General features: G+C 40.4%; 1 protein-coding gene across 1 annotated transcript; it reads left to right on the top strand.

The window, feature by feature from the left end:
• Positions 1-4,472: 4,472 nt before the first annotated feature.
• LOC127449955 (autotransporter adhesin BpaC-like) lies at positions 4,473-15,662 on the top strand. The gene is made up of 15 exons (XM_051713614.1): positions 4,473-5,684; positions 5,887-6,087; positions 6,347-6,445; positions 7,017-7,158; positions 7,245-7,525; positions 7,642-8,580; positions 8,824-9,024; positions 9,220-9,318; positions 10,890-11,031; positions 11,124-11,275; positions 11,690-11,887; positions 12,122-12,220; positions 12,734-12,872; positions 12,963-13,154; positions 13,451-15,662. Exons 1-15 carry the CDS (start codon positions 4,473-4,475, stop codon positions 13,495-13,497), a joined length of 4,143 nt encoding a protein of 1,380 aa, XP_051569574.1. The 3' UTR covers positions 13,498-15,662.
• The last annotated feature ends 271 nt before the right edge of the window (positions 15,663-15,933 follow it).

The raw sequence follows: 15,933 nt of genomic DNA, 5'->3' as shown, positions 1-15,933 counted from the left end.
CACTGTTTGTTACCTTTTAATAACGTTCACAAACATTACACAATGCTTTACAGAGCATATGCATTTGTGTAAATAATACTTAATTTATAGTTAATTAATTCTTAGATAGTATGTTTGATTTTAGAAAGGTGAATTGATTCCTCTCAGAAACGGATAACTTTTAAATTGCCTTGAATACAATGTTACACTGAATAATGATTAATAGTATGTGTACAATCAAATAACTTTGATTTTCATATACATAATAGCCTATATGAAAGAAATATACATGAACAAAAATCAACATGCTGGAACCCTTTAAAAGTTATTTGATTGTGTCTGCAATATTGTATATATATATATATATATATATATATATATATATATATATATATATATATATATATATATATATATATATATATATATATTATTTTTTTATTTTTTATTTTTTTTTCGCTTTAATGGGTTTATATATACGGTGTATATATATATATATGTCTTCTCAGGAGTGACACATTAAAGGTGCTGTAAGTGATTTGAACAGTTCTGGAACTTCACGTAGCAAAAAGCACCGGTAGCAAAATACCTTAGCGTTTTTTTAACTTTGCATGTATTCACAACAGTCATTTATATATATATATATATAGAGAGAGAGAGAGAGAGAGAGAGAGAGAGAGAGAGAGAGGCTCTGTCATAAAGTCCTACTGTAGGTGTAATATTTCATTACACCTATTTCATTTATATTTTTCAGGGAATAGGGACATTTTCTGCTTGTCATTTCATAAATTCATTCGAAATTGCTGACAGCATATTTAAGAAGACAATTAACTAGATGCTTGTTCATAAGCATTTCTTTCTATCCTAGTTTCTTACATTCAGTTTTGGGCAAATGACATTTCAGTTTTTGCAGATTTTTACGATATGTTGAAGTGGCTGAAGATTCAGATGGAAATATACAATATATAGAACTATGTATTTTGTGCTTTGCTGTAGTTCAGTCAGATTTTGTGGAACTTTTCTTTTTGTTGTGAATTAAATATACTGTAAGGTGAAAGACGGACAGTTATATCTATGTTACCACTAAGCTGATTAAGTAAACTAGGGTGTGTCATTTGTTATTTTGTAGTATAAATTTGTTGCAACTGGATGCTGTCACTCTAAAAATCCTTATTTATTTGTTTATATCATATCACTCTTATTATTTTATATCACTGCTTTGGAGTCAAGTCAAATGTTGTTGCTTTGACTATGGTTCCAATATGTCATTGACCTTGCAGTTTTACTCCCAAAGTTTCCCTTTTATTTAATTCAAATTGGTCCTAACTATGCTAAACAATTACAAAATTCTGTACTTTATTTAAACATTGTTTTAATTAAAGAAGGTTTAATAAGAGTTTACTACAACAAAACTAATATGAATACAAACAACCAGTCAGTAATCATACTAATCTAAGTCTAACAAACAAAAAGTACACATCACAGTCAAGCTTCTTGGTTAATTTAGAGTTGGACATGACCTAAAATGACTTGTGGTCCTTAAAAGAATATTCCAGGTTCAGTACAAGCTATGCTCAGTCGACAGCATTTGTGGCATAATATTGATTACCACAAAAATAATTTTGACTTGCCCCTCCTTTTTTTTTTTTTTTTTTTTTTAAAGAAAAAAATCTAGGTTGCAGGTACAATGGAAGTGAATGGGGGCCAATTTTTGAATGTTAAAATACTCACTTTTTCAAAAGTATAGCCACAAGACATAAACAATATGCATATAAACATGGCTTTAGAGTGATAAAATCACTTACTAAACTTTTCTGTGTTAACTTCATTGTCATGACGATGTAATGTCAACAAATCCAAACACCCTAAAATGACTTTAAAAATGACAATTTAAACAACTTTACAGCTTAAATAATACATGCATTTTAACATAAGATTTAGAAGTGATTTTATTAAATTAGAAGCTTTACATTTCTGCCTTTAAACCATCCAAAAATTGGCCCCATTCACTTCCATTGTAAGTGTCTCACTGTAACCTCCTTTTTTCTTTCTTTTTTTTTTAAAGAAAGGAGGGATGAGTTGAAATTATTTTTTGTGGTAATCAACATTATGGCACAAATGCTGTCGATTGAGCTTAACTTGTATTGAACCCGGAATATTCCTTTATGAGTCATTTGTTTGTAAATTGGACACGGCTTGTACTGTGTCTGTTGTTGTGTGAAACGAAGACAGTGCAAGAGAAAGGTGCTAGATAGCGGTGCAGGGAAGATCTAATGAAATTACATCTAATCACCAGATGACATCTGATGAAGCTGCATATGGACACGGAAAAAGTGTTCCAATTATATGTCAATAGCAATTACATTTTTAATTATTGTTTCAAATTTTAGTTTTTGTGATATTTATGACAATTGTAGCTACAGCTTTGTTTCTTCAATTGGATTTATTTATTTTATAAACTGAATTACTTTATTTTCATTTTAGGTAACTCAGACTGCAAGATAAAAAATATACAAGTGCAAAAGAGAGTAAATGGAGAGTAAATGGATCTATGTGGCTGTCCTGGTGATGGCATGCATGATACGTGGAGTAGTGGGGCTTGCTGTAATAAACATTGCCAACTCTACAGCAAGCAATAGCTTGATAACTTCTAACAACATGACCAGCAACTTAACGCAGATGGGCTCTCTTAACATGACCGGCAACTTAACGCAGATGCGCCCCCTCAACATGACCGGCAACTTAACGCAGATGCGCCCCCTCAACATGACCGGCAACTTAACGCAAATGGGCCCCCTCAACATGACCGGCAACTTAACGCAAATGGGCCCCCTCAACATGACCGGCAACTTAACGCAGATGCGCCCCCTCAACATGACCGGCAACTTAACGCAGATGGGCCCCCTCAACATGACCGGCAACTTAACGCAGCTGCGCCCCCTCAACATGACCGGCAACTTAACGCAAATGGGCCCCCTCAACATGACAGGCAACTTAACGCAGGTGCGCCCCCTCAACATGACCGGCAACTTAACGCAGATGCGCCCCCTCAACATGACCGGCAACTTAACGCAGATGCGCCCCCTCAACATGACCGGCAACTTAACGCAAATGGGCCCCCTCAACATGACCGGCAACTTAACGCAAATGGGCCCCCTCAACATGACCGGCAACTTAACGCAGATGCGCCCACTCAACATGACCGGCAACTTAACGCAGATGCGCCCCCTCAACATGACCGGCAACTTAACGCAAATGGGCCCCCTCAACATGACCGGCAACTTAACGCAGATGCGCCCCCTCAACATGACCGGCAACTTAACGCAAATGGGCCCCCTCAACATGACCGGCAACTTAACGCAGATGGGCCCCCTCAACATGACCGGCAACTTAACGCAGATGCGGCCCCTCAACATGACCGGCAACTTAACGCAGATGCGGCCCCTCAACATGACCGGCAACTTAACGCAGATGGGCCCCCTCAACATGACCGGTAACTTAACGCAGATGCGCCCCCTCAACATGACCGGCAACTTAACGCAGATGCGCCCCCTCAACATGACCGGCAACTTAACGCAGATGGGTCCCCTCAACATGACCGGCAACTTAACGCAGATGCGCCCCCTCAACATGACCGGCAACTTAACGCAGATGCGCCCCCTCAACATGACCGGCAACTTAACGCAGATGGGCCCCCTCAACATGACCGGCAACTTAACGCAGATGCGCCCCCTCAACATGACCGGCAACTTAACGCAGATGGGCCCCCTCAACATGACCGGCAACTTAACGCAGATGCGCCCCCTCAACATGACCGGCAACTTAACGCAAATGGGCCCCCTCAACATGACAGGCAACTTAACGCAGGTGCGCCCCCTCAACATGACCGGCAACTTAACGCAGATGCGCCCCCTCAACATGACCGGCAACTTAACGCAGATGGGTCCCCTCAACATGACCGGCAACTTAACGCAGATGCGCCCCCTCAACATGACTGGCAACTTAACGCAGATGCGCCCTCTCAACATGACCGGCAACTTAACGCAAATGGGCCCCCTCAACATGACCGGCAACTTAACGCAGATGCGGCCCCTCAACATGACCGGCAACTTAACGCAGATGCGGCCCCTCAACATGACCGGCAACTTAACGCAGATGGGCCCCCTCAACATGACCGGTAACTTAACGCAGATGCGCCCCCTCAACATGACCGGCAACTTAACGCAGATGCGCCCCCTCAACATGACCGGCAACTTAACGCAGATGGGTCCCCTCAACATGACCGGCAACTTAACGCAGATGCGCCCCCTCAACATGACCGGCAACTTAACGCAGATGCGCCCCCTCAACATGACCGGCAACTTAACGCAGATGGGCCCCCTCAACATGACCGGCAACTTAACGCAGATGCGCCCCCTCAACATGACCGGCAACTTAACGCAGATGGGCCCCCTCAACATGACCGGCAACTTAACGCAGATGCGCCCCTCAACATGACCGGCAACTTAACGCAAATGGGCCCCCTCAACATGACAGGCAACTTAACGCAGGTGCGCCCCCTCAACATGACCGGCAACTTAACGCAGATGCGCCCCCTCAACATGACCGGCAACTTAACGCAGATGGGTCCCCTCAACATGACCGGCAACTTAACGCAGATGCGCCCCCTCAACATGACTGGCAACTTAACGCAGATGCGCCCTCTCAACATGACCGGCAACTTAACGCAAATGGGCCCCCTCAACATGACCGGCAACTTAACGCAGATGCGCCCCCTCAACATGACCGGCAACTTAACGCAGATGGGTCCCCTCAACATGACCGGCAACGTAACGCAGATGCGCCCCCTCAACATGACCGGCAACGTAACGCAGATGCGCCCCCTCAACATGACCGGCAACTTAACGCAAATGGGCCCCCTCAACATGACCGGCAACTTAACGCAGATGCGCCCCCTCAACATGACCGGCAACTTAACGCAAATGGGCCCCCTCAACATGACCGGCAACTTAACGCAGATGCGCCCCCTCAACATGACCGGCAACTTAACGCAAATGGGCCCCCTCAACATGACCGGCAACTTAACGCAGATGCGCCCCCTCAACATGACCGGCAACTTAACGCAGATGCGCCCCCTCAACATGACCGGCAACTTAACGCAAATGGGCCCCCTCAACATGACCGGCAACTTAACGCAGATGCGCCCCCTCAACATGACCGGCAACTTAACGCAAATGGGCCCCCTCAACATGACCGGCAACTTAACGCAGATGCGCCCCCTCAACATGACCGGCAACTTAACGCAGATGCGCCCCCTCAACATGACCGGCAACTTAACACAGATGGGCCCCCTCAACATGACCGGCAACTTAACGCAGATGCGCCCCCTCAACATGACCGGCAACTTAACGCAAATGGGTCCCCTCAACATGACCGGCAACTTAACGCAGATGCGCCCCCTCAACATGACCGGCAACTTAACGCAAATGGGTCCCCTCAACATGACCGGCAACTTAACGCAGATGCGCCCCCTCAACATGACCGGCAACTTAACGCAGATGGGCCCCCTCAACATGACTGGCAACTTAACGCAGATGCGCCCCCTCAACATGACCAGCAACTTAACGCAAATGGGTCCTCTCAACATGACCAGCAACCTGACCCTTATAGGACCTAACATCGTGACCAGCAACAACATGTCACAAGTGAGCCAAGTTCTTTTTCCTGTTTAAAATGTTGTATGATGATCTTGATTGCTCAAGTGAAAGTTTCTTTAAAAAGATGAAATGTTTGCTGGTTGACCCAATCAATTTGATCTTAGGTAAATTCCTTAATGTACTTTTGCAAGTAATTTTATAGAAATTTTACTTATATGTTTTCCTTCAATTTTAATTTGTTTCAATTCAGTTACAGAGTACGATTAGCAGGGATAACTGCAGGATGGATAGGGCATGTTTCTCCGCTCCACCCACCTGTAATCCAGCTGTATCAAGTTCCTGCTTTTTTCTGTCCACGAGAGGAGTCAATGGAAATACAGACAACCTCACCTTTGAGCTCAGTGGAGAGACAGATGGTTATATTGCAGTTGGCCTCTCTCGAGACAACAAGGTCTGAAGGAGATCACATTCCCAATAAATGCCCACATTTAAGATAAAAAAATGAAAAACCTTGTTTTTGGTGCTGTGTGATTGTGTTTGGATGTTTCATCCTCATAGTTTCTTTATAATTTCTCATACTGGATTTGGGAGACAAATCAAGCACAGTCTTGTCAACATCTTTATCTGACTTTATCTGTGATTCTGATGCAAGCACTAGATCTTAACTGAGATTTGTGTTCTCAGACTAGTTTTATTTTTCCTTTTCTTAGGGTAACGGTGACACCGTCTATTCTTGTGCCAATATCAATGGTGTAGTGAAGTTCATCCGTGCCACACTGAACAATAGCCGACTGACTCCGGATAATGCAGTAAGACCATTTTTAGAGAGCCTTCTCTCTGAAATACTCCAATAAGATTTGTACAGAAGATTGTTAGCAACAGATAATTTAGTAATATATGATAACAGGGAATAAGTCCCAATTCTACTGATTTCTGCTCAGGTTTTAAAAGGCATCTTTACAGAGCTGACTTAAGGTGCATCTGTGCCTCCTCCAAATTCTTTTTAATGACGCATTGATGCATCAAAGCCATACTAAAATTAGCAGGCTGTGATCCGTTTCACCCCCAAGGATCAGAGGCAGCTTTGATGGCTTTAGTTTTATGTAAAAGCTGTAAATCTGCCTATATCATACATCATGTATTGTTCAGATATGGCATCTGTGCCATCTTTGCAGTGTAAGGACAGCTTAAGTTATGTTGCCGCTCAAGAGAAATCTTTTTTAGTCAGATAGGTCAGAAGACCCATGCGAGCTCAAATAAATCTAAAAGAGATCAAGTTTTCCTCAGACAGCTTTAATATGCTTCCATGTGGATCATCTGACACTGCGTTTCAGCGATGTAGAAATAATTTCTATTTTTATAACTTCTGTTGTGCTGCAGTTCAGCCCTGGAAGTATCCGTGGCTCTGTGAATGGAAGAAAGATTCAGTGCACTTTCACAGCTCTGGGTCTCGGCAGCACCACCACCCGTGTGGCAAACACAGGAGCTGTTCTCTTACTTTTTACAGGCAGCCTCTCAAATGGTGAGTAAAACACTATGATCACATAACTAAAATAGATTTTGTTTTGTAATATAAGTTAAACATTTCTTTCTTCTACTATTTTCCAGGTACTCTGAACTCTCCAGTCGGTATACTGGCCACAAATGGATCAGTGGATCCAACCAACCCAAACAGCACAGACATTACAGTTATTACATCATATAAAAATGCCACAGCATCTAATGCCACAGCAGCATTAAACGCCACAGCATCTAATGCCACAACAGCATCAAACGCCACAGCATCTAATGCCACAGCAGCATCAAACACCACAGCTTCTAATGCAACAGGAGCATCAAATGCCACAGCATCTAATTCCACAGCAGCATCAAATGCCACAGCTTCTAATGCAACAGGAGCATCAAATGCCACAGCATTTAATTCCACAACAGCATCAAATGCCACAGCATCTAATTCTACAGCAGCATCAAATGCCACAGCATTTAATTCCCGCATCAACCACAGCATCCCACAGCATCAGCCACAGCATCTAATTCTACAGCAGCATCAAATGCCACAGCATCTAATTCCACAACAGCATCAAATGCCACAGCTTCTAATGCAACAGGAGCATCAAATGCCACAGCATCTAATTCCACAGCAGCATCAAACGCCACAGCTTCTAATGCAACAGGAGCATCAAATGCCACAGCATTTAATTCCACAACAGCATCAAATGCCACAGCATCTAATTCTACAGCAGCATCAAATGCCACAGCATCTAATTCCACAACAGCATCAAATGCCACAACTTCTAACTCCACAGCAGCATCAAACGCCACAGCATCTAATTCCACAACAGCATCAAATGCCACAGCTTCTAATGCCACAGCAGCATTAAACGCCACAGCTTCTAATGCAACAGGAGCATCAAATGCCACAGCATCTAATTCCACAACAGCATCAAATGCCACAGCATCTAATTCCACAGCAGCATCAAACGCCACAGCATTTAATGCCACAACAGCATCAAATGCCACAACTTCTAATACCACAGCAGCATTAAACGCCACAGCATCTAATGCCACAACAGCATCAAATGCCACAACTTCTAATGCAACAGCAGCATCAAACGCCACAGCATCTAATGCCACAGCAGCATCAAATGCCACAACTTCTAATGCCACAGCAGCATTAAACGCCACAGCATCTAATGCCACAACAGCATCAAATGCCACAACTTCTAATACAACAGCAGCATCAAATGCCACAGCATCTAATGCCACAGCAGCATCAAATGCCACAGCTTCTAATGCCACAGCAGCATCAAATGCCACAGCTTCTAATGCCACAGCAGCATCAAACGCCACAGCTTCTAATGCCACAGCAACATCAAATGCCACAGCATCTAACGCCACTGCACCATCAAATGCCTTAGCTTCTATTGCCAGTGCATCATCAAATGTAAGTGTGAACAGACTGGTAGGAAGCTTTTGATTTTCCAAGTGAAAGTTTCAGTTAAAATATTAAATGTTTACAAAGTCAGTGATGTCAATGAATGCTCTTTTGTGTCGGATGGTAAATTACTCTAGTTATTTTACATACTTGACATTTATATGATACATATTTTTTATTTTAAAACATTCTCAGAGGATTTAAATTTTAGTATCACATTTCATGGCTAACATGAAGTTAATTTTATTCCAGGTTACCATACCAGGCAGGGATAACTGCAGGAAAGATAGGGCATGTTTCTCTGCTCCACCCACCTGTAATCCAGCTGCACAAGGTTCCTGCTTTTTCCTCTCCACGAAAGGAGTAAACGGAAATACAGACAACCTCACTTTTGAGCTCAGTGGAGAGTCAGATGGTTACATTGGAGTTGGCCTCTCTCGAGACAACAAGGAGGTCCGAAAGAGATCACATTCATTTGCCATACATATTTAAGAAAGATTTGTTTAATGCTTCCTCATAAAAATGAATTTAATTTACATTCACCATCTGAATCATAAATGTCTTTATTTATATAATGCAATTTTTACATACTACCGTAGAATTGAACTGAGATTTAGGTTCTGTATAATATATTTTAACTTTTTATAGGGTAATGGTGCCACCGTCTATTCTTGTGCCAACAACAATGGTAAAGTGAAGTTCATCCGGGCCACACTGAACAATAGCAGATTGACTCCAGATAACACAGTAAGACTCTTTTTAAGAAAGCCTTTTCTCTGAAATTCTCTTGCAAACTTTGCAAAGCAGATTCTTTACTATACAGTAGATTATTTATTTAGAGTTAAATAATACATTTGTTAACATTTTGGTTACTGTCGTAACCTCCGTTCCCTGATGGAGGAAACGAGACATTGTGTCGATGAAGTGACACTAGGCATCGTTTCTGGGAGCCCCAGACATCTCTGATCTTTGAGAAAAGGCCAGTGAGATTTGGCGAGTGGAATTTGCATGCCACTCCCCCGGACATACGGGTATAAAAGGAGCTGGAATGCAACCACTCATTCAGGTGAGACAAGGTCCCGGCCCATTCAGTGGGTAGTTTGGTGTTGTGGCAGGAGGGACACAACATCTCGTTCCCTCCATCAGGGAACGGAGGTTACGACAGTAACCGAGACGTACCCCTTCTGTCACTCAGTCGACGTTGTGTCGATGAATTGACACTAGGGGTCCCTATCCGAAACGCCACGACTACTGAACTATGTTACGTGGACTAGCGGGGTGAGACGGGCAGACCTCAAGCATGGCCGCCTGGTCCGCGTCCGCCTGCGACTGGACCACCGTACCCTGACGGGCCCGCGGTCTCATCCCAGAACCCGGCGGGGCCTACGAGCGTGTAGGGGAATGGGAGGTCCGTGGGGGGTTACCGGTGGAGAAGCTCCTATTGAAGTCCCCAAATCGCCCCCAGTGCTAACCGCCTCATACCCGTAAGTAGAAGGACCGAGACGGAGAGCCGCAACATAGCCATGGTCATGTTCTCACAATGAAGACATGAACCATCCACGAATGATGTCTCCATGTGGGAAGCACCCAAACACGAGATACAGCGATCATGGCCGTCAGAAGCTGAGAGATAACGACTGCAACCAGGAAGGATACACAAATGAAAAGGCATCTTGATAAAGACGTTTTCGTGAGTGTCACTCTTTTAGTTGGAAATATTCTCTTTTAGAGGGAAAATATACTCTTTTTTTTTTTCTCGCTGTTGAAGCGCCCAGGGATGTACTCCGCACAACGCCGGTGCAAGAGGGGGAGAACCGCTGTAATTGCCTGTAAGACCAACAGCTCGTGAGAGCAAGAGAGATGAATGGACCAGTAGTAGTTCAGCTTGAATGAACTCGGCTTCGAAGAAGAAATCTGAATGAGTGGTTGCATTCCAGCTCCTTTTATACCCCTATGTCCAGGGGAGTGGCATGCAAATTCCACTTGCCAATTTTCATTGGTCTTTTCTCAAAGATCAGAGATGTCTGGGGCTCCCAGGAGCGACCCCTAGTGTCACTTCATCGACACAATATTGAGTGAGTGACAGAAGGGGAATCACAATTATGCTGCTGTCCACACAGGTCTCTAAAGCATCTTGCTACTAAAGAAAAACCTGTATTAAAATCAGATAGTTCAGAGGACTTATGCAATGGAAATAACTAAATAAATACATTTTGAAAAGGATAAATGACAGTATTACAGTAACATGGGCCTTTTGATAATGTGATTGAGCTGTGTAGTAGAAATGTATTTTAATATTATAATCCTTCTTGCTGCAGTTTAGCCCTGGAAATATCAGTGGCTCAGTGAATGGAAAAAAGATTCAGTGTGTTTTCGTAGCCCCAGGTCTCGGTAGCACCACCACCCGTGCAGCAAACACTGGAGCTTACCTCCTCTTCCTAACAGGGAACTTTTCAAATGGTGAGTGAAACACTATGAACAAATGACTGAAATAGATTTTGTTTTGTACCAAAAGTAAAACAATTTCTTCTTTCCAACTTCTTGTTTCACAGGTACTCTGGATTCTCCAGTTACTCGATTGACTACAAATGGGTCGGTGGATCCAACCAACCCGAACAGCACAGACATTACAGTGATTACACCCAATACAAATACCACAGCATCAAACGCTACAGCATCTAATGCCACAACAACAACAACAAATGTAAGTGGGTAGTTGATGCATAAAATGTTCATGGACTTTTTAAAATCTAAATCTAAATGTTTACATTTATGTGACTGTGTAACACAGATATCTGAATATAAGTGAATATCTTAGTTCTTGTAAGTGGTCAAAAACGTTCCTCACTTTTTTGAGGATGTGTGAATGCAAAACGCTATTATAAGAGTATAGCAATTCACACTGCACATTCCCAAAAGTATTTCATGTCAACCACCCAAGTGTGAACAGACTGTTGTGTCTGATAAAAAGAGATCAACCTGTTGTCATATGTTATATGGAAAATTACTTAAATTCAATATTTTAAGTTATTTTATATACTCAGAATTTATATGTCAAAAGTTTTGAATTTGTAATTTCAAACATTACATTCATGGCTAATATGAACATACATCGCAGGGCAAGGTTACCAAGGACAACTGTAAGAAGGATCGGGCATGTTTCTCCTCTCCTGTCAGCTGTAATCCATCAAACTCAAGTGGCTGCTTTTTCCTGTCTACAAGATCAGTGAATGGAAATGCAGACAACCTCACTTTTGAGCTCAGCGGAGATTCTGATGGTTACATCGCAGTCGGACTCTCTCGAGACAACAAAGAGGTCTGAAAAAAACTTCCATACATTTTTATTTATTTTGGTGCTTTATGGTTATGTCAGGATGCCTCTTAGGATGTTCAGAATTTCTCAAACTTTATTTGGTAACCAGTCAAACTCAGTCTTCAACATCTGATTTATATTTTCTTTTTTTTTCTTTTTTGTTAGAATGTGATTTTTAGGCACTGAATCTTAACGGAGATTTGGTTTCTCAGACTAATTTCCCTTTCCTTTTCGTAGGGTGATGGTGACACTGTCTATTCTTGTGCCAACAACAATGGTACAGCGAAGTTCATCCGGGCAACACTGAACAATAGCAGACTGACTCCAGATAACACAGTAAGACTTTTTTTTTAGAGTGCCTTCTACCTCAAACTCTTGTTTCCTGACCTGATTGCATTGTTGGATGGGCCTCCTTGGGAAATCCCGTTGAGGAGAGATCAGCTTTCTCAAGTGACAGTGAATTGGAAAACATGCAAATTAGGCTTCTAATTTAAATGATGGCTAATGTTAATATCGATGCCTCAAAAACATATCGATAAAATGACATGCCGATTAATAATCCATATATCAATATTTGATGACATGCCCAGTGTCAGCTACTGACACAGCGTCTCGTTCCCTTATTCATAAAACTGGGGTTATATACAGAAACCAAACACTCAACCCCTTCCCTCCTCTGCTCCGATGAGTTCCACACACCACGCTTTAGCATTTTTCAAAAATGTGGAGAGAACTGACCTGTGCTGAAATGGGCCTTCATGACACTTTAGTATGCTCTTATGACCAGTAATACACCTGTGTTGTGTATAATAAAATGTATTACTAAATTGTATGAATTTTGTCTTTTAGTTCAACGTGGGAAGTTTCAGTGGCTCTGTGAACAGCACAAAGATTCAGTGCATTTTCGTAGCTCCAGGTCTCAGCAGCGTAACCCGTGCAGCAAGCACAGGCACTTTTGTCTTCTTCTTCACAGGCAACTTTACAAATGGTGAGTGCAACACTATGACTGGAAGACTGGCATATTTTATTTTCTAACAAAACTAAAAAAATATATTTTTATTTTGACTCTTTTTTTTAGGCACTCTGGGGTCTCCAGTCACCCGACTGTCCACAAATGCACCAGTTGATCTAACCAATCCTAACAGCACAAACGTTGTAATAAATACATCCACTACAAATGGGAATACGACCACTGCTACAGCGAATACAACCACTACTACAGTAAAACCTACAGGGGGGAGCCATGCACTGCAGCATGCTGCATCTCAGGGTAAAAACACCCACATCAGTGCAATTCCTAGGATAGCTAAGATTAGATCTCCTTCAGTGACTTTTCCTTGAGCAGTTTTAGCTTTCTGAATTATGTCTGCTCTATAGTTGCTAAATGTTGGTTACACTATAATGTAAAGACCCGTGGCATATTATGAAGCCAACAGGGGATCACATTTATTTGATATGGAATAATGAACAGCCTTTTCCATGCTGGTATAGGAGAGTTATTCAGCAGAGGAAAATGGATTAGGAGAAGACGATGACTTAACCTTCATTTTTCTCTTGTCTTTCCAGCTGCTCTGGTTATCCTCTCAGGTATCATCACAGTCCTCCTGATGTAAGGAGGCTGTTTGGCTGTGATTTGCTGTCTGAAATTGGTTGCTTGATAAACCCAACACCAAAATACAATGGCCTCAAAAAGTACTCTGACAAGCAGAAATGATTGAATGTCACTGCATTACAGACAAAATATCAAACCAAGTGGAATCTGCAAACAAATGATGTTAGACCTTCCTCAGAACTAACTTTAGTTCTGAGGAAGTAATTGCAACTGGTTTGCAACTAATTGCAACTAAAAAAAAAAAATAGTCCAACTACAAAAAAGCATCTAAATTAGTCAAAAATACTATTAAACATTAGTGAATCAACCTGAATACTTTACACCAACAAAGCTAATTTTAAGGGTTAGATCGTACAAATTGCTTATAAAGTTTACATTTGCGGGTTACCACTTTTTACGGACATTTCAGTATTAAGTCGATACTTTAAAAAAAAAGATGTAACGATACCAATGTTTCTGCAGTACCAGTAATACCGACTCAATTTGGTCCCCCGCATGCTGTCTGACTAACAGATGGCTGCTTTCAAATGCTCACATGTTAATTTGAGTGTGTGCTTTGTTACTGCTTTTACACGAAATGGAAATGAATTAACCGAATTAAAATTGTGATATGCACTAGCGTGATTATTAAAACACAAAAGGATGCAATTTAATTAAACAAATATACAGTTTGCATGTGCTGCACACTTCAAAGTGAATGTGTAAAGCTCCTCGTATGCTGAAAACACCACATTTCATGATCATTGTGTGCTGTGCTTATTGTAGTAGATGACAGAAGAGATCGCACATTCTCTGTGAAGCGCGTAGCGCCTGCAGACTATACATTTATATAATTAAATCACATCATTTTGTGCATTAATTGTCACACTGGACAATATAACAAACATCTCTACTGGAAGTATGGAAGTACTGTCAAAACACAGAACTGGAAAAGCCTTCATGTCAAAATAAAAGCTTGATTCAAAATAAAAGCTTGACATGTGAAATTGAAGAGACAAAAATATATTACTACTGTATATTATATGTAATATTTACTGAAATAATAATAATAATTATTATTATAATTATTATTATTATTATTATATTTATGCAATATCTCACAATGTTACATTTGTATTAATTCATTTGATCAGACTCAATTTTGATGCTGGAATTGAATTAAACATTAAAGCATGGAACTGAAAACAGAATTTGGGGGAAAACAATGGAATTTTGAAAAAAATAAATAAAACTGATTTCATAGGGTCATACTTAAAAAAAAAACAAAAAAACTTGAAACTTAATTAAGAAACTCTACATTAATACATTTAACTTTGTTAAATAGGCTTAAAGAGTGTGTTCATTAGCATATTACCTATATCTTCGTGGTATCGAAAGTATCGAGAATCATTAAATTTTACTTATTGGAACCGACTACTGAAATGTTTGTATTTCGACAACTCTAGTATAATGTTCCCCTCAAGTTCACACAGATGTTGTTCAGCACATTAACTAAAATTTGACAGCCATAAAGTGGTTTTGCTGTGGTTTTTTGCCGTTGTTTCTCACGTCACACAATCTTTTGATGTGAAGTGTTTTTTGTGCTATATTTCTTTCAAATTAGTGCAAAAATTAATGGTTTGATATTTGCTATACAATGCAAAGACATTTATACAATTTTAAGTTTTTATATTTAAAATGTGAAAACATTTGAAGACATTCATACATTTTTAAATGTGGCTCAAGTGTCCAAATACTATACTTCTACATATTTATATTTGTGCAATATTGCAATTCAGGAACTATACTTCTACATATTTATATTTGTGCAATATTGCAATTCAGGAAAATGTGGAAGAGGGAAATACTTGAAATATTTAATTTGCAATGGAGAGAGTGCATTTGTGTGTGTGTGTGTGTGTGTGTGTGTGTGAGAGAGAGAGAGAGAGAGAGTTTGCATGGTTTGTAAGTTATTCTATAAATATACAACTACTTAAAATTATGCTACTGATGAGAGTTTGTATAATCAGTCTATTAATATAACTGCGCAACAAGCATGAGACTGGAAGTGGCTGAAGTACAATACGTTTTTAATAAAGTTTTAAATATATTTAATTTATTTAGTAAAAGTTACTATAAATGCCTTGATGGTTTGCCTTTTAAAATTTTTTGTCAGTAATGTTTAAATATAATTCCATTTATATATATATATATATATATATATATATATATATATATATATATATATATATATATATATATATTATTATTATTATTTTTATTTATTTATTTTTTTTGAAATTGTAAATTATGTATAATTTGTGATTGATTAAAAAAACATATTTTTTATGTAAAAAAAATAGTATCTCAACATGATGATACTAGATTATTATTATTATTATTATTATTTGTGCACTTTAATGAGTCAAGATATCCTCATAAATAGGCTCACTTTCAT

The sequence above is a fragment of the Myxocyprinus asiaticus genome, chromosome 2 (assembly GCF_019703515.2).
Source record: "Myxocyprinus asiaticus isolate MX2 ecotype Aquarium Trade chromosome 2, UBuf_Myxa_2, whole genome shotgun sequence".
Lineage (NCBI taxonomy): Eukaryota > Metazoa > Chordata > Actinopteri > Cypriniformes > Catostomidae > Myxocyprinus > Myxocyprinus asiaticus.
The sequence above is the reverse complement of the archived record's forward strand: the minus strand, read 5'-3'. Positions and strand labels throughout refer to the sequence as shown.